Source organism: Erpetoichthys calabaricus, chromosome 4, assembly GCF_900747795.2.
Source record: "Erpetoichthys calabaricus chromosome 4, fErpCal1.3, whole genome shotgun sequence".
In the NCBI taxonomy this organism is placed as follows: Eukaryota; Metazoa; Chordata; class Cladistia; order Polypteriformes; family Polypteridae; genus Erpetoichthys; species Erpetoichthys calabaricus.
Window position 1 is genome coordinate 231,111,854 of NC_041397.2, and position 20,472 is coordinate 231,132,325.

At 39.4% G+C, this 20,472-nt stretch overlaps 1 protein-coding gene across 1 annotated transcript in view; it reads left to right on the forward strand.

The window, feature by feature from the left end:
* Positions 1-10,625, forward strand: part of LOC127527562 (cyclic nucleotide-binding domain-containing protein 2-like) — an 89,371-nt gene extending 78,746 nt beyond the window's left edge. Inside the window, exon 16 of the mRNA XM_051926649.1 lies at positions 10,343-10,625. Within this exon, the coding sequence (XP_051782609.1) occupies positions 10,343-10,441 (99 nt within the window). The 3' untranslated portion in view covers positions 10,442-10,625. The remainder of the gene's footprint in view (positions 1-10,342) is intronic.
* The last annotated feature ends 9,847 nt before the right edge of the window (positions 10,626-20,472 follow it).

A 20,472-nucleotide genomic window follows, 5' to 3' on the forward strand; every position in this document is an offset into this window, starting at 1 on the left:
ATAGATGACTTGTATCTGTTCTCTAAAAATAGTTTTTGCTCTTAAGTTATGTAAGCACTGATTACATAACTCTCCAGAAAAAATGTCTGCTGGTATCATCTATATTACAGTATGTCCAAGATATATTTAAAAATTATAGGATACTATCACAATCTAATTAATACAGGTGCATGATTAATAAACAATACCTTTTTTACTTGAAGTGTTAAAAGGGGCAAAACAAACTGAGAAGGTGAAAAACCTGTAAAATGATCAAACTAAGTAAAAATCTGAATTATTTACTATTTCCATTATTAAAGTGAGGGAAAAGGCAGGCAAACTATCCTGAAGAAAGAATAAAGAAGAAAATAAAAAGAAAAAAGTGAATTTTTTGCTGTAACTGGACCAGGTTTTGATCAACCAACAAAAATCTCTCATCTACCCAAGGCTGAATTAAGGAGGGTGGGAGCCCAGGGCTACAGGCATTCATGGGGCACTAGCTTTACAAACTCATAGTTGTAAAAAATACCATAAGTACACATCAACTTCAAGGTCTCAGAGTCACACAGAGCAAAGTACATAACTACTACAGAGTCTAGTATCTGGAGAACGGAAAAAATATGGACTTATGCCCTGAAATTCTGAGAGACAAAGTATACTGCATTAAACCTTTTATCTTTAATTATCCATTGCTGCATAGATGACAAGTAACCAACACAAACCAAGGTTTGAAAAGTCAACTACAGAACCCTACTGCAAATGCTTACAAAAGCAGGAAAAATACTGCATAGGACATTATGTATAGGGTGGCACGGTGGCACAGTGGTAGCGCTGCTGCCTCACAGTAAGGAGACCTGGGTTCGCTTATGGGTCCTCCCTGCGTAGAGTTTGCATGTTCTCCCCCTGTCTGCGTGAGTTTCCTCCGGGTGCTCCAGTTTCCTCTGTGAGCTGCGGAGCTGATCGCACCCCCAGAGAATACAGATGCCCCTGGGAAAACCCCTAAAAAAACATGACAGACTACCTTCACATTCCTCCGTTCCCTTCTGGCCGGCTCTGTCGCGTAATATGCCTCTCGCACGGTGCTCTGCCTTCTTAAAAAGCATGTATGGGCCTCTTTCAGTTTGTTAAATTGATTGCTTGCTTCTCCTTCTCTCTCTCTCAGACATACTCTGCTCCTGGTGGAACTGTCATCTTTGACTTGTCATGGAGCACGTTTAAACTTTTGAAAAGAGACAAATGTTTGTTTGCAGTGCTTTGAATAAAGTTCCTTTTTTTCTACAACCTCCTGTGTCTCTGTGCAAATCTGTGACCCAAGCGTGACAAGTGGTACCAGGAGTGGTTGCACAGATGGATGCACAGTCAGAAGCCAAATACATTTTTCAAATCGCCTAGAATGTTCCATTACCTTACGATCCTGAGGATGATTTGATTCCCCAACAGACTATTCTGCCTCCGCCTCCACCTCAAAGTGTGCGACGAAGGGATACTACGGTCCCTCAACAGTATATTCCGCCTCCTCCTCCAAATGTAGGGAAATTGCTCCTTTGTCTTCGCTCCCGGACAATGCTAATAATGTGCTGACGAAGATGGGTCCTTCTGATGACCCAGAGATGTTTCTTTTGGCTTTTGAACAAGTGGCGAATTTGTTGGGATGGGACAAACGTCACTAGGCTGTTATCGTCACCCCTTTTTTGTCTGGTGACGCCCTACTTTCCTTACATAATGTACCTGCTGATATGCTTGGCGATTATTATTTTTTGAAGGAGCAAGTTCTTTTGCGTAAAACCACGACCTTTTTGTCTAAAGGTTTTGCTATTTACGACTGGAAACTGAATATGTACGGTTCCATCAAATACAAGATTTGATTCATAAAGTGCATTGCTGGTTTGAGGGGGACAAGATGGAGCGTATCGTTGAAAATGTTGTTATGAACATAGTCCTGTTCGGGATACCTAGACCTCTCTGGGATGAGTTTTTTCGTCATAATCTTGAATCACTTAAGATTATTTCTCAGCGGTTGGAAGGCTCGCAGACCGCTTGGTGAAACAGCGTTGGGTTTGGTGCCCCGTATGCTGTGTTACAACCTCCAAGAGACCGCCCACATTTTCGTCTCCTTGACCGTAAACCTGAACATCTTCAGCCTTCAGCACCTGATCATTATATTTCGTCGGGAAGACCTCCAGGGAACGCAGGTATGAATGAGATGCCTGTGCCTGGAGAAAGTGGCCGTGGACGTCGCCGAGGATATTTCGGCAGAGGTGCTGAACGAAAATGTTTCCGGTGTGACCACCCCGGTCACTTGGCAAGAGAATGTCGTCTGTCTCCAGCTCAGTCTATAGAAGAATATGCATTTAAACAGGCTCGCACTGCTAGTGACTCCTATTACCAAGAGCGCGATACCGGGGACTTGAAAATGTCACACTTTCTAGAAAAAGACAGTTGTCTTTTCAGAGTGATTACAGACCATCTAATGGGGGAATTTACTGAGCAGCTAGTTGTACCTGAGGTGCATAGGGAAATTCTTTTGCAGCTGGCCCACTCTCACATCTTGTGAGGGCACCTGGGGGCTGACAAGACCAGAGAGCGGTTATCAAAACAATTTTATTGGCTGAATATGGGAAAAGATGTTGAACGGTTCTGTACTTCATGTCCTGACTGTCAAATCGTCTCCGCTTATAAGCCTCCTCGGGCTCGCCTTTGTCCTATGCCTATTTTGGATGTTCCCTTTCAGAGGGTGGGATTAGATATTGTCGGCCCTTTGCCTAAGACTAAGAATGGGTACCAATATATGCTAGTGTTGGTTGACTATGCAACGCGATATCCAGAGGTAGCTGCTTTGAAAAAGGCCAACTCCTCTGCTGTAGCCAAAGCTCTGTGCATGATTTTTACTTGTATTGGCATTCCTAGGGAAATTTTGACTGACCAAGGCACACCTTTTACTTCTCGTGTGGTGAATCAATTGTGTAATAGTTTCGCTATTAAGAAATTGGACACCACCATTTACCTTCCACAGACTAATGGTTTGACTGAACGGTTTAACAAGACTTTAAAACAAATGATCAGACAAGCTGCTCATAACGATCCTACAACTTGGGACACCATCCTGCCTTTTGTTAAGTTCGTGGTGCGGGAATCGCCGCAAGCATCCACTGGTTTGAGTCCGTTCGAGCTGTTATTTGGCAGGCGCCCTAGAGGCATCCTGGATGTTGTACGGGAGGAATTGATAGGGCATGAGACAACATCTCTCGGGCAGAGTTTTGCAGAGTTTCATTAAAAGATAGAATTTCTAGACTTTTTTCTATTGCTGTGAAGCATCAACAACGCGAGCAAGAAACACAGAAGCATCTTTACGATAGGCACAGTCAGCTTCGCGAATTCAAACCCGGCGATCGTGTTCTAGCACTGGTACCGTCTGACCCGCACAAATTCCTAGCTAAATGGCAGGGCCCGGCAATTATCGAGGAGCGTATGGGACCAGTAAATTACAAGGTTAGAATACCAGGCCGGCGAAAACCATTCCAAATTTTACACATTAATCTCTTGAAGAAGTGGCACGACCAAAAAGAAGTTTACACTTCCTTGGCTGCTGTTTCTCAGACTGATGTTGTCATTGGTAACGATTTAACTGGCTCACAAAAGACAGAATTATTAACCTTGATTGAACAGAACACTGATGTTTTTTCAGACTTGTCAGGCGTCACTAATTTAGCAGAACATAAAATCACTACTGAGCCCGGTGTCCAGGTACAGATGTGGCCGTTTCAAATCCCGGAAGCACGAAGGAATATTGTGCGTGAAGAAGTCAAGAAGATGCTGGAGCTAGGTGTAATTCGAGAAAGTAAAAGTGACTGGTGTAGTCCGGTTGTGTTAGTTCCCAAGCAAGACGGTTCGGTTCGCTTCTGTATCGATTTTAGACGCTTGAATAAGGTTTCTAAATTTGATGCTTACCCAATGCCCCGAGTAGATGAGCTGTTGGAAAAACTGGGTCAGGCGACCTATATCTCCACGCTAGACCTCACAAAGGGTTATTGGCAGGTGCCTCTAGAGGCTGACAGTTGTGAGAAAACAGCATTTGCGACTCTTGATGGACTTTATGAATTTACAAGACTCCCGTTCGGTCTTTATGGGGTCCCTCTAACGTTTCAGCGTATGATGGATCAGATATTGCGGCCACATTCTGAATATTCTGGGGCGTATCTTGATGATGTGGTGATTTTCAGCAACGATTGGCATTCGCATTTAGAACGTCTCCAGGCTTTCCTTGATAGCCTGAAACAAGCTAGATTGACTGCTAACCCTAAGAAATGTAAACTAGGTATGTCTGAGACACATTATCTAGGTTACTCCATGGGCAGGGGTTTACTTCGTCCTCAATTAAGAAAAATAGAAGAGGTGCTCGCTTACCCACATCCTAAAAAGCAGAAACAGGTACGCACTTTTCTGGGGATAGCGGGTTAATACAGAAGAATCATCCCTGACTTTGCAAATAGGGCTGCTTCTCTCTCAGAGCTTACTAAAGGAAGAAAAAACCACCCTATTGTATGGACAGAACCTTGCGAATGTTCCTTTTCAGATTTAAAAACCGCTTTGTCTTCTTATCCAGTGTTGTGAAATCCCGATTTCTCTAAATATTTTATACTACAGACGGACGCTAGTGCATTCGGAGTAGGTGCAGTCCTGTCCCAGGTTTTTGATGGGGAAGAACACCCTATCACATACTTAAGTAGGAAATTACTCCCCAGAGAACGCAAATATTCAACTATTGAGAAAGAATGTTTGGCGATTAAATGGGCTGTAGAATCGCTACGGTATTACTTATGGGGACGAAATTTCACATTAGTAACTGATCATGCTCCACTTCAATGGTTATACCGTCAAAAAGATACAAACTCCCGTCTCATGAGATGGTTCTTGGGATTACAACCTTACAGTTTTATAGTCAGGCATCGACCTGGCTCTGAGCATATTAATGCTGATGTCCTTTCACGTCTGTTTGAACCTGGTCTGGAGGATCGCTTGATTCATGGAAACGTCAATAAAGCTGAGGGAGGGGGTGTGAGCTGTGGAGCTGATCGCACCCCCAGAGAATACAGATGCCCCTGGGAAAACCCCTAAAAAAACATGACAGACTACCTTCACATTCCTCCGTTCCCTTCTGGCCGGCTCTGTCGCGTAATATGCCTCTCGCGCGGTGCTCCGCCTTCTTAAAAAGCCTGTATGGACTTCTTTCAGTTTGTTAAATTGATTGCTTGCTTCTCCTTCTCTCTCTCTCAGACATTCTCTGCTCCTGGCGTAACTGTCATCTCTGACTTGTCATGGAGCACGTTTAAACTTTTGAAAAGAGACAAATGTTTGTTTGCAGTGCTTTGAATAAAGTTCCTTTTTTTCTACAACCTCCTGTGTCTCTGTGCAAATCTGTGACCCAATCGTGACACCTCCCACAGTCCAAAGATATGCAGGTTAGGTGCATTGGCGATCCTAAGTTGTCCCTAGTGCGTGCTTGGTGTGTGGGTGGGTGTGTGTGTGTGCCTTGTACCCTGTGTTGGCTGGGATTGGCTCCAGCAAACCCCCGTGATCCTGTGTTAGATTATAGCGGGTTGGATAATGACTGACTGACATTATGTATATCCACACAGACAATAGCTTGCTTCTCAAAATTGTACTATTTCTTTGCAGCAAAGTCCTTGACCAGATCACTAAAATCCAATTTCTGAACCAGATCATGCTCATTTAACCTCAGAGTCAAACGATTCACTCTTTTCTGTCCCAGTGTGAATCTAAACCTATTCTTCACTAGCTTGAGCTTGAAGATTGATTACTCACCACTCGCATTTGTGACAGGCAAAGTCAGGTAAAGCCTGAAGGGCTACGTCTACATTTGGGAAGATGTCTAGCAAGTACTATGTTCTCTAAGACACTGTAAATGTTCTGGAGCAGATGAAATGACTTTAGTGTTTATGAATTTTGTGCACTGGACTGCATCTGCTAACCTCTACGCTACTGTGCCTCAAACAATAAAAGATGCAGACGGGACAATTGCCACAAACAAAATTTAATAAATCTCCACAAACTAGCAATACGTGAAACAAATATCAATTGTATCTATCATTTACTGTATCTATATAATAGATAGAGTATACATATATATATAGATATTAGATAGATAAATGATACATATAATTGATAGATATATCATGATATCAATAATATATATATATATATATATATATATATATATATATATATATATATATACACAGTATATACATATACACAAGGGAAGTTCAAAAAGTTTCCACACTTTTTTTTAACTCTATTTATTAAGAATTTCAAAAACAAATTACATCACTATCTACTTAGTCACCTTAGTTTGTGATGCAATTTTCCCTGCATCGTACCAATTACCCAATTACTACTCCTCCCACCTTCACCGCTTCCAATGAAAATATAAAAGTGCAGAAACCTTTTGAACGTCCCTCGTATATACACACACACACTACTATTAAAAAGCAAAATCACTATAGCAGAGCACAATTCCCATATCGTGGTCTTTTTATGCTTTCTGCGCTCTGGGCACCTTCTACTAACAGCCTGTGAAGAAAGAGATCAAGTCAAATCAGGGTCAGGACTATTGTTATGATTTACAGTCTTTGTTTAATTTTAGTAGCCTGAATGATTTTCAATAAATATTAGGGCTGTCAGAAGAATATCACTATTTGAATACAGTGATCCCTCCTCCATCGCGGGGGTTGTGTTTCAGAGCCCTCCACGAAAGGTGAAAATATGCAAAGTAAAAACCATATGTGTTATATGGTTATTTTTATATTGTCACGCTTGGGTCACAGATTTGCACAGAAACACAGGAGGTTGTAGAGAGACAGGAACGTCATTCAAACACTGCAAACAAACATTTGTCTCTTTTTCAAGTTTAAACTGTGCTCCATGACAAGACAGGGATGACAGTTCCGTCTCACAATTAAAAGAATGCAAACATATCTTCCTCTTCAAAGGACTGCGCGTCAGGAGCAGAGAATGTCAGAGAGAGAGAGAAAGAAAATCAAACAATCAAAAATCAATAGGTTCTGTTTGGGCTTTTAAGTATGAATGTCAGAGAGAGAGAGAGAGAAAGAAAAGCAAACAATCAAAAACCGATAGGAGCTGTTCGAGCTTTTAAGTATGCGAAGCACCGTGCGGGAAGCATATCGCTTGAGAAAGCAGCCGCAAGTTAGCCCAGCAAGAAAGGGAGCAATGTGAAGGTAGTCTTTCAGCGTTTTTTAAATGAGCGTCTGTATCCTCTAGGGGTGCGAACAGCCCCCCTGCTCACACCCCTCCGTCAGGAACAGAGAATGTCAGAGCAAGAGAGAGAGAGAGAGAAAAGCAAACAATCAAAAATCAATAGGTGATGTTTGGGCTTTTAAGTATGCGAAGCACCGTGCGGGAAGCATATCACACAAAAAAGCAGCCACAAGTAAGCCCAGCAAGGATGGGAGCAATGTGAAGGTAGTCTTTTAGTGTTTTTTGAGGAGCGTCCGTATCCTCTAGGGGTGCGAACAGCCCCCCTACTCACAATATATTTGAGGAGTTTTATTTAATACGTAATACGTCCTCTGATTGGGTAGCTTCTCAGCCATCTGCCAATAGCGTCCCTTGTATGAAATCAACTGGGCAAACCAACTGAGGAAGCATGTACCAGAAATTAAAAGACCCATTGTCCACTGAAACCCAAGAACCAGCAAAAAATCTGCGATATATATTTAAATTAGCTTACATATAAAATCCGTGATAGAGCGAAGCCGCGAAAGTCGAAGCGCGATGTAGCGAGGGATTACTGTATAATTAAAATCTACATGAAAAATTCTGGGCGGCACAGTGGTGCAGTGGGTAGCACTGCTTCGCATCCCGGGTCCTCCCTGAGTGCAGTTTACATGTTCTCCCCGTGTCTGTGTGGGTTTTCTCTGGGGCTCCGGTTTCCTCCCACAGTCCAAAGACATGCAGATTAGGTGCATTGGCGATTCTAAATTGTCCCTAGTGTGTGCTTGGTGTGTGTGTGGGTGTGTGCCCTGCAGTGGGCTGGCGTCCTGCCTGGGGTTTGTTTCCTGCCTTGTGCCCTGTGTTGGCTCCAGCAGACCCTCGTGACCCTGTAGTTAGGATATAGCGGGTTGGATAATGGATGGATGGATGAAAAATTCTTATTTGATGGCAAATATTGACATTTGATTGTAAACCTGTTTCACCTTGCACTAATTTCAGCATTATATTACTCAACAGATTCTATGCTGCTTTACTTGTGTATTTTGCAGGTGTTTTGCACAGTATCCACAATCAGTGGTTTTAAAATCAACACTTTAAAGAGCATTTCAATGTCAGGAAAACTATCTCAACCAACATCTGTCTTTTTAAGGCTGCTAGGTTAACACATAATTCCTAAAACAAAGGTTAAATGAAAAATAAATATAAAGGTTACATCTGTTATGTTTCTGCTGCAAATGTAAAGACGGAAAAGAATCCTTTTGAGTTTAAACCTGTATGTTATTCTTTGACCCGATTCTACAGACTTGTCAAATTAGGTGGATCTGTACGCTTAATCTATCTTCCACAAGCTAATTGTTTTATAAACTATAACCTATACTTCTTGTGATTTGTTTTAAAATTTTGCTGTGAAATTTTAAGCTGCTGCTAATGAAAGTGTTGTCAGTTAAAATACATAATGAGGAGCTAATACTTAAAGATCATTACAGTATAACATTTATTACATTCAATAACTCCATTTATAAATGGATTCACTGTGCTGCCACTTAAATATAATGTAGATGGCCAATGACTTTACATTTTTTTGCACCCAAGGAACTTAAAGCAACAAGTGCATTTTATGAGTTTAAGCAATCATGAGTGATTTTGTAGCCTAACAAAACATCACACGGGCCATGGGGAAACAATGAAAAGTTTTCAGGAAATAATTCAGTGATAAAGGTCATTGGGTAGTCCATCAAATTCACTGTGAAAAATGCTTTTTTGGGGGGGCCCCAGTCTACTGCCCCAGAAGCCCTTGCTATAATTCAGCCAAGCAGCAACAAATACTGAGTTAACTATGAATAGGATACAAAATAATATTAAAGATTTTTAAGTTGTACTGTTTAAAGCGCTGTGTCCTTTTAAGTCATAAAATAAATACCAATTTATGTGCATGTGTAAGACATAAACCTATGTCACTAACCATCCAACTATGACAATTTGAAGTATGTAAGTATAACATAACCATAATGGGATGTCACAGCCCATGGAAATTTTGCAATATTTGTTGTACTCTGGGAAGCCACCCTTCAGCCTAAAGAACTGTGAAAAGACTCAAACTTATCTAGAGGAAGACGGACGGCCTACAGCAGACCTAGAAGTATCAAATCTAGAGGTATAAAGTGAAAACATAAAAGTAATTATGAAGTTAAAAAGTTGCTTGGATCTTGTTTGATATTCAGATGATAAAACTGAATCCTGTTTAAGATGAAAAAGAATGGCATTTTCCTCTCATTTTGCACAGAAAATAGGAGATTTAATGGGAAAATAAGTATTAGTGCGTTTGGCCTTTATTTACAGACTGTACTGATATTGGTCAACGGACATTTCTTTTGGCCTCTACTGAACAATGACAAAAATTTTAACTAAGTTTTACTTCTGTAGATGCTTGGTATCAGGAATTAAATAAAGTAAAAGAAACATTGTAAAAAACACCATCCCCACAATACATTTATAAATAAATTTCTGGTAACATGCAAAGGACCATTTGAAATAATGGAAAATAACATTTAAAGATGGGACTGTGAATTATAAACTAAAATATTGGAAATGAGTCCTCTAGAGTAACTTTGACATGTTAAATTTTCTCATAAAAATGGGTTAAGCAACAGTTATGTTGGAGATACAGTATACCAAAAAAAGGAATATGTCTTCAATGTAGTAAAGCTTTAAAAAGAAATCTTTCAGTCCCTGGGTCAAAAAAGGAGCAAAATTTCTGCATTTTCCAGATGAAAGCAGTAACAACTGCAAAGCAAAAGAAGTCAGCACAGAAAAAGCTTACTTGATTCTAGGAACCAGGTGAGAAGCGAGTTGCAAGCTGAAATGTCTAACAGTGCTTGGAGTTTTCCATAGAGTTTCAAGTCAAGTTCCCTATATAGATAAGCTGATAGAAATATTGCACAATCCATGTTATATTAGAGTAGAATATTTGAAAGTGGCAATAATGGCAGAGGCAAGGGATGATATTTTTGCAGTGTACAGTTGTCCTGTTTCATCTTCCAGAGATCTTGAAATGTTTCATGTAATAAATAAATAATTTAATAATTTAACATGTCTACATTCTTTTTTTTAGGTTCCACCATACCCCACAGAAGAAGTTCTGCAGAAAAAACTGCAACAGTATATTAACTGGGAAACAAACAAGTCATTGTTATTTCATAAACGCTTGTAAGTCTTTGAGCTTCAAGACATCCACCACCTTTTTAGACTTTCAAACAAGAAATTCTTCTCTGAACATGTTTGCTGTAACATTATAAGATAATTGATATTTTTCGTACTTTAAGCCTAACATGTTTCCTGTACAATTGTTATAGTCAGGAGGACCTTTTTTCATTCATTGCTTTGTTTGATGGTATAATGAAATAAAGCCATAAACTCCTTCCACTATGCCATGTTTTCAGCTCTGTTGTGACTTTGTTCATTCCAAAGGACCATTAACCCACTCCACTGATTTTTATGTACTCTCCTGTACTGCCAACTAGACATTTTCCTATGTTAGCTGGAAGTTAAATTAATATTTTTGGGTAAAAATGCATAAGTGTTTGTTTACCTTTCTGTTAGTGCATATGTATGCAAATGTTGTATGGCTGTGTACTATACTGTTGTTACACAATATTTATAAATCTTTGTAAGCACTCAGTGAGAAGTCTTACAAGGAACAATATTAAAATTAATTTAATAAAGCTAGCATTTTGACCCAATGGTGTGGGGTATCATGGAGTAGCACTGCTACCTCATGGATACATTGGTCTAGGTTTTAATCTTGCACTAATTATTTTTGTACAGTGTGCATGTGCTTCCCATATCTATATTGGTTTTCCTCTAGGTACTCTAATTTTTATAATTAATTCCCATAGATATTCTGGTTAAGTTAGCTAGTAGTTCCAAACTGGTGAATGTGAGTGTTGCTGTGTTTATGAAGGCTTTTTCCCTGCCTTGCTGCCAGGACATACTCACAGGTAGGGTGCAAGAATACATCCCTCAGGCTTGCTGTTGGTCATTTGACAACTGCCTTCTGTTGCAGTCCTCTTTTCTGTCATCCAGAGTGAAAGGGGAGGAGTGAGGAGGGACTGAATGTGACATCAGCCAGATTCAAGCGGGATTTCCTCTGTCCTGAAAATGGGAATCAAAATTTTTATAGCATATCATGTAACTCCTACTCCAGTCTTCCGTTGTCTCAATAAATCAGTCTCCATAAAACACTTCCAGTCTTCACATGTGTGATGCTATACAAAATGTTTACAACCGTGAATTTCGGTGACCAGTTATATACTAGAGAAAGATGAATTAGGCTTCTTTAGACCAGAGTTAGAAAAAGTCTATTCAAGAGGGCCACAGTGGCTACAGGCTTTTGTTTCAACTCAATTTCTCAAATGAGAAGTCAAATATTGGTGCTGAAGCACTTACTGCTCAACAAACATGTTTATGTCTCATTTTGGATGTCTTGCTTGTTAAGATTCCCAACTCTTAATTGCTCAGTTGTTCAGTTTAGTCACTCACTGTTTTTAATTGTTCCTTATTAGCAACAAGATGAAATGATAAAGGAAGCAATAATCACAGTCTGACTTGTTTCCATTTACACTTTTGTGTATTCATTATTAACCAACCAATTTAAAGGATAAGTTCAGTATTTTTCAAGTCAATGTTATTTCCTCACAATCATGGTATATATTAATTTGCCACATAAATTTTGTTTTAAAATTTATTATAAGTTTTAAAAATACCTTGTCCGTTCTTGCTGTTTACAGTGGAGCTAAAGGGACCACAAATCACACCATGAACAATGGCAAAGAGGTTAATAAAAATATTTGGAAATAAAACTGAAGAGAAAAAGGTGAAGGACTGAGAATTACTCATTCACTTCAGGTTACAAATCATCTGGATGATATTCTCGGAAAGAAAAAACTCCACAATAAAAAATGACCAGACATGATATAGAATTGAATAAGATTTTTTACTGTCGAGAATTGGTTTCTAATTAAGCAATTGTGTTGGAACAAAAACCTGCAGCCACTATGACCCTCCAGGACCAACTTATCTAGCCTACCCCATCAGGTGCTGTCTTGTTATCTGAGATATTTCAGAAATTGAAAATGACCAGAAATCTTTCACTACAGAGCTTTAAAAAGAGTACTTGTCAATAGAAGTCTAATGGTAATGTTAAGAATGAGCATTGCAGAATTTTATAAGAAATTCTCCACTCAGCTAGCTCCCCTCCTATTAGCAACATTTACAGAAGCTAGAGACAATCAAATTCTACCTCAAACTTTTCGCCAAGCATTAATCACTGTCTTTCCTAAACAAAATAAGGACTTATTACAATGTGCATTATACAGACCAATTTCACTTCTGAATAATGATGTTAAGATACTCTCACAAATCATAGCTAGAAGGATGGAGAAAGTGCTGCCTTCTGTAATATCACAAGATCAAACTGGATTTATCTAGGGTCGACACTTATCTTCCAATCTTCAATGCCTGTTTAATGTAATATATTCACCAGCAAAGTCAAACACCCCAGAAATATCATTATCATTGGATGCAGAAAAAGCATTTGATATGATTGAATGGAAATACCTTTTCACTACATTAGAGAAATTTGGGCTTGGCCCGAACATTTGTGCATGGATCAAACTACTGTATACCAATCCAGAAGCTTCAGTTTGTATTAACAACATTTGTTCAGACTACTTTAAACTAGAACATGGTACCAGACAAGGATGCCCTGTCAAAATGCTTATCAGATAAAGGGGATTATCAGAGAAGGACTGGAACAAAAAATTTCTCTATATGCAGATGATATGGTTTTGTATATATCAGACCCACAAAATTACGTGCCTGCAGTCTTAACAGCACTTACAGAATTTCAAAAGATCTCTGGTCTTAGAATGAATCTGAATAAAAGTGTACTCTTTCCAGTGAATTCTCAAGCATATAATATTAGATTGGACACCCTACCTTTTATCATTGCAGATTAGTTTAAATAACTAGGGTAAATATCACAAGTAAACACAAAGCTCTTTATCAACAAAATTTTGCCGTCTGTATGGAAAAAATTAAGCAAGACTTGAATAGATGGTCAACCCTTCATCTCACTCTAGCTGGAAGAATTAATGTTGTTAAGATGAATATTCTTCCTAAGCTTCTTTTTTTATTTCAAAACATTCCAATATGCATCAATAAATCATTTTTTAAGTAATTTGATTCAACAATAACCTACAGTATATGCATCTACCTTAGGCTAACTGGTAAGTCTAAACTGATACTGTGTGACAGAAACTGCCCCCTAGCACCCTGTCCAGGGCTGATTCTGTTATGACGAATTACTACCGGGGTGACTCTGTGCTACAGTAGTTCTCAACCTTGATTCCTCCAAGCCCCCTTAGAGAAGCACAGGAATATGTGGGGGCTCCCACACGCAATGATTTTTACCCTCTTGTACTTTTGCTGCTGTCTTGACAAAGACTTTTTTTTTAACTTACATTTATTAACAAAATCATATTTGCTGGTATACTATTACAATGTATGTGTTTTTTAAAACATACCACAAGTTATTTCAAAAACATCTGTTTTTATAAAAGTTATTGTTTTAATAGTGCCTGAATTTCTTGATCACAATATAAAACGAATTGGCATCTTTTTAAGAATAAATCACAAATAATAATTACCAAAACACCAAAATGTCACTGCAGGTACTGTATGTTTAATAACAAAAGCCCCTCAGTTGGCTTAAGGATTACTTTTTATATTATGCATAAAATGATTGCATATTTCTGTAAATAAATAATCATTAAAATTATTACACTGCAGACTTTTTTCATAACTTAATTACATAAGCGATTCCATTATCCACTGGATTCGGCACTGGAGCCTTTCCATCTGTGACAGCATGAGTGGAGGTGCAAATGTGTTTAATCTCCACTTACAACGATCAAGAAACAGAAAAGACAAAAGCATCAGTGGCCAGCCATAACACCTTAAAAAGTTTTAAAAAGTGAGCAGAGTGGTGGCAGTGGTGGGTGTAAACTTGACCTGCCATATCCTTTATGAGACTTTCACATCTTTGGCATTGTTCTAAAACACTAAATTTTGTCATGGAAGTGCAGCCTGTCACCTTCTTTTCACTTCTTTTTGTTGGATCATTGTGAGAAGCCCATTACCGTTCTAACTATAGACTAGTAGCTCTGCTGCATTGCGAAGATTAACCTCAGCAGATACTGGGGATGCATTTTACTGGCAGCTGTAAATGTATTCTGGTTTAGTTATACTGTATATGGTAACAATCTATGAAACAAGTATAACTATGTTTGTCAAAGATTTCCAAATAGTTCAAAACAGTTCAAATGCAGCTACCAGAAAGGCACTCCAGCAGTGGTACGACTCACTGTACATATTGTCACACACGAGTGTTTAGGAGACAACTAAAGGGCTTGAGTACATGTGATTCCATACTGGACCAGGGGGTGGCGAAGTGCACTAATTCTTCCTCTCGATCTTTTGCAGACCATTCTAGGGAAATCCCGCCCGGCTCTGGGGCAGCCAATGACGTCACTTCCGGTTCCAGTCCTGATGACATCACATCCTCTACTGGCCTTTAAAGCTGCCATCTTGTGTATAATGAGGCAGTTCTGTTTTGGACTCTGTTGTGTGAACATGTCAGTTCTTTGGAATCAATTTTGCAGCCGGGAAAAATTATACGGGTGGCTACCCCAACCCTTCTCAGCGTCTTATGGTCATTTTTGTGACAATATAAAACCTCCACAACTCCAGAGTCCAAGTACCTTTGTTTTTACAAGTTTAGAGAAATTCTAAGCAAACAGTTCACATAAAAAAAGAAGAAGAAGGAAAAGGTTGATAATACAGAAAAAAAGGGAAACTTCTTGTCTATGATAAGCATCTAGTATCTTAAGGTTTCTATCTGTTACCATATATTGTATACTAAGACCTATACAATTGATCTACATACATACTGTGACCACAAGGTGGCACCAAAGAGTCCCAAACTACAGACACAGTAACACAACACTTGTTGTATAAATAAAAAAAACTATATTCCACAAAGCACCTTTTCACAGACCTCTTTTCAGAAATTATACAACAAATAAGCAATAAACTAACAATTTTCCCTCCTTTTCCACCTCTGTTAGATGTTGCCCACTGTCTCCCAGCTCTGAATCCTTGACGTGAGGCTGTGAGCTACCTTTTAAGCGGACCTGGGAAGGCTTCTAGTCTTCATGGAAGTACTTCTGGGCCATAAAGAAAGTAGGGAGATCCTCCCCTGACAGCACACTTTATCAACACCCAGGGACCCCAAAAGGGCTGCACTTCCGGACTCATGTCCCGGCTGGGCTGCTACATGAGGATCACTGCCACCTGCAGTATGGGGTATGGAACTGCTTCCAAATTCTGGCTTCTGCTGGTACATTCATTGTTTTATATAGGCTGGGCACAAAGTTATCTTTTCATCTAACAGGCCAATCCATGTATCGTTTCTCTCTGGCATCCTGTCCAGGTAATAAAAATATGGTACTCCCCGACCAGGATGCCCGTTCTTATTCTACAATACATAATGTACATATTGGTCAGAAAACTATATACCCTTAATGTCTATCTCTCTAACAGTTTCCTTCTGTCTAACTTCAGTCTAAAGGCTATTCTATTGTTGCACAGAGCTAACATTAAGAGCATTCCACTACCTTTAACTTACAGGAGGTTAAACTGAGTCTTCCATTATCTGTGTTAAGCTATATTATATTTGAGTTCAAAACTAAGCCAGCTAAGGTAAACTACTATTAACCTTAACTTGAAGGATTTGGCACTTACTTACAATAAGCTTTTAAGGGGAATTTTTGAGAAAATTGACAGTTGAGTGCCGTATGTAACATACTTTGGATAATGATATAGCAGTCTGTTTGAAAAAGATAAGTTTGACACCCCTGCTGTAGCTTGCTTTTTAGTGATCTGAGTATTGTGCTGCAATTTTAGAATTATTTTGAGTCATCTTGCAACCCCCCCACCCCAGAAGTTCACTGATTGCCCCGATTGAGAAACACTGCTAGACTAAATGTGCTTGGAGAAACAATAAATTAAATTGAACTGAATCAACGTTAACTGCTTAAATTACAAGCATCCAAGCCATTTAATTCAAAAACAGAAGACTAAGAGTGGGGTCTTTCATGTTTATGCTTTGTTTCCTGACTATTGGTTTCTTTTATAGTGTCACATAATGCAAAGTATTGCTGAAAAACAAACTGTCAGCAGTCCAAGTTTATTTTTTGATGAAGAGTGAAGCTTAATGAACATGGTGTCTTTGGAACATTTTTGGGATCAACTTTGATACTTCATACAGCATTGTAGGTCTTTTAAGACCAAAGCTCCAAATATCTGAAAAGATTTGCCTTCCTCAGCTGACAGTTATATATGCAGCCCATATTGATTCTATGATAAAAGAAAATAAGTTCAAATCTGCTATTTTTGACAGCATCACACAAAAAGCAGCTTAATCCCAGATATATACAAGCAGCATAAAATCTACATCAAGATTCACATCTTACAGCACTGATGTCTCAAAGACATTATAGTTTTGTATTTGTTTTCCACAGCCCTGCTTCCAAATAATTTGTCTTCATAAAGTCATACTAAACATTTTAGTCTCACAGTAGCCTCTAATCTCTTCGGTGTCATCATTCCCACTGAGACTAAAGTGTTGTCAAGATTTTAGGCAGCCTGGCATCATCAAAGAAAGAACCAAACAAACAGTACAGCTAAGAATCATTTTATCTTTACCCTGCCTTCCCTTGAGACTGATTTTGTGGATATAAGTAGAAAAGTTCTCAGTGTGCTTTTTCTGAAGGCAACTGTATGATTTTTACATTAACAGAAAAAAACAAGATTCATGGTTTGCAACTGTATTTGATAAAGTCTTACTACACATTTGCTTTTTAGTCCATTTGTAATGCTGTTTTATTTGTTACTGGTTTGTTAAAATAGATGTTGGTTTTGTAGAATGCCAGCAACAATTAACCACCCATGAAATATCAATGAGTTTTAAGATTTTCTTGTTAGCTTTGGTTTCTACTTTCTTACTATCCAAAGAAGCCCTTTTGCCCAGTATCTTTCTGATTCTGGAATCATACTGGAGCAAGAGAAGCAGGCCATTCATTTGTGTTTTCTTTTATAATCTTTTCCATCTTCCTGAATGGCCATAAATGGGAAGATCAATACAGTTTTAAGTGTTTTCCATTTGGAAATTATGGCTCTTACTGTGGTTCGATGAAGTCACAGATGTTTTGGAAATGACTTTGTAGCCCTATGGAGATTGATAGATGTCAACAACTCTTTTCTGATGTCAAGAATTTGGTAGATTTAATCTGATATGGTCTCAAAAGAAGTGAGGTTAATATTGAGTGGGGCTAGGAAACCAAACCTGCTGTGTTCAATCAAGTGTATCTAATTATATCTTCAATGCGGTTGATTCAATTAGTGGGGCAAATAATTTTCACACACATGGTGTTGGATAAAACCTTTAGACTGTAGGGGGCACTCATGAGGCATCCCCAAACTTAGTTTCACTGGGCCAGATGTGATTCTCAAACAAGAACACATGTCTGAGGACAATTTACTAAAACATTTGCAGAGAATAGTTGTGAAATCTGCCACAGGGTTATTTTCTAAACCCCCCTCCCCAATTTCTTGCAGTGCATGGACTTGAAACATTTGTGGTTGCAGTGTCCCATTTCAACAAATGATTTAGACAAATACATACAATAAGTATGGAAATATGGAGGAAGCAAAAGAAACTGATCAAGAGAGACGACACTGTGAGAAAACAGAATGGCAAGACTGCTTTATCAACCCAAGAGCTCAGTATCTAAAGCTTAATAATGAATTTATAGTGTCACAGAAGGCTGGGGTTCTTACCCAGCTGGGAGACCTGGAAGGACCGGGAGGTGGCATTTATGTCCTCTGGGCCATGAGGGGGCAACCGCCCTGGATCAAGAGAGGACCACAGGAGAGGAGCAAGGAGATTCCAACCTGTTGGGACCCGTGGCCACCACCAGGGGGCACCTCAAGCCTCATGTAACCCGGGAAACATTTACTTCCGCCACACCCAGGAAGACGGAGGAAGATCCTTCCAGGGACGCTCAGAGTGCTTCCGGTGCAAAGGGCAGCACTTCCGCCACACCAGGAAATGCTGCCAGAAGAATGTCACAAGGCACCTGGAGCACATCTGGGTAGAAATAAAAGGGGCCGCCTCCCTACAATCTGGGAGCTGGAGTCGGGAGTGGAAGCAGGACAAAGCTCCCATGAGGAGAGGGAAGGCGGCCACGGACATTGAGTTAGAAGCCCGGAATAGGGGTGATTGGTGCTGGGAGCACTGTGTGCTGTGTGATACTTGATTTGTGCTTAAATAAACGTGTGCTTTTTATATAAAGATGTGGTCTCCGTCTGGTGGTGTCTGGGCCAGTCTCACAATATATCTTTATACAGTATATACGTATATATCACTACATTGAAAAACAGCAGCAAATAGTATTTAGAGATGCATTGTGGTCTCTAAATATATACTATGTGTTAATACACTGTACCATATTTAGGTATAGCGTATTTAGCATTTTCAATTACAGTAGACAATAACGTTAACTTATAATGTTATCTTATTTGTTTAAATGTGCAGTGAGACATTAAGTGTTGTGCAACCTCACCTGAGCTACTGCTGGAGTTGTTTCAGTATCATTAGGCACATTTACTGTTTTGGGTGTACTGAGGCGATGTTGGGTCTCTTGTGACTCTTCTTTAATAACTCGCTTTAGGGCAATTCTTGTCAGCTCATTTCACTGGTTGTGATGGCACACTTTTTATTTAGAATGCATAATTTTCACTTTATCTTTTCGTGGACATGGCTGCCATTTGTTTCAGCCCCACATTGATTGTGCCAGTATTGTCATAACCGAGAGAGTCAGACAGCTCATACAGCTGGTAGCAGACCATATTCACTTTTACCTTGTTGTTTGCCTGCCTGAGGGGGGTGGGTCATCTCTGGTGGAGGAGAACTGGAATCATCAGGTAGCAGGTTGGTCCTTTCATCGGGTTGGACAGCTTAGCAGTGATTCAGCAGTGGAGTGGCCAGTGTTGGTGGTGGTGGTGGTTGTGGCAGATTGCTGGTCAAGGTCATCAGAACTCTGAACAAATCTGTATCCTCATATGTGATAGTTCTGTATTACTACTAGTTCTGTATTAGTACTATTGTACAGTACTGTTGTATTGTAGTCCTGAGGTGGCAATGATAGGTTGCCCATCTAGCTCTGTGAAGAGAATTACTTGCTCTATTTTGTGTATTATATTGTATTTACTCCATTTTTTGACACCAATTGCATGTCTATCCTACCTGGAAAGGGGTCTCTCTCTGAATTGCCTTTTCCAAGATTTATCCGTCATGACCAGAGGCTTGCTGCCTATCATACCAGGATAACAAGTGCACCATTACTCTTTGCTTTTTAAAGCACCATCCCTACTCTGAGCTCTGTCTACATGTGCTATTGGGTTGGTTTAGAAATTTCAATCTGAGTGAACCATCTAATTGTTCCTACCCACTTTTAATCCTTTTTCACTCATAGTTGTCTCCAGATGTGTGTTTTATATGTCTGGCTCTGCGAGAGTACCCCAAAGCCAAAAGAAAGCCAAAGAGGCCAAAATACCCCAAACTAAGTATAATGGAATTGAATCGAGGGAAGAATGAACTAACATTGTAAAGAGAAAACAATTACAGGCTTCCCCCAAATTAAGAATAACTGTGTTTAGAAAATGTGGGTACATGAAAAAAATCATGTTAAACTGTTTTTGATCTTACAACAGATGGAACATTTTCTGATTAAATTGAATGAGTCTTTGACGATTTTCAGACTCATGCCACTAGAACTAACACCTCATTATATTCTTAATCATTTCTAAGTACACCTTGCTACATTCTGCGAAATGGAGTGAAGGCAGATATTCAGGTGCAGCCAGGAACTGGAGACGTCAAATCCCTGCTTCAGTCATTGTGGCAGCTGATGCTGCATGTACATGCTATAGATCAGTCAACTTATAATGTATGTTGCTCACGTGTCTTCTTACATTGTGTTCAACATGTCTCTTAAAGCCAAGGGAACGTCAATGGACATTTCTTTGAATGTGAAACTTGAAATAATAAAGTGTACAGCA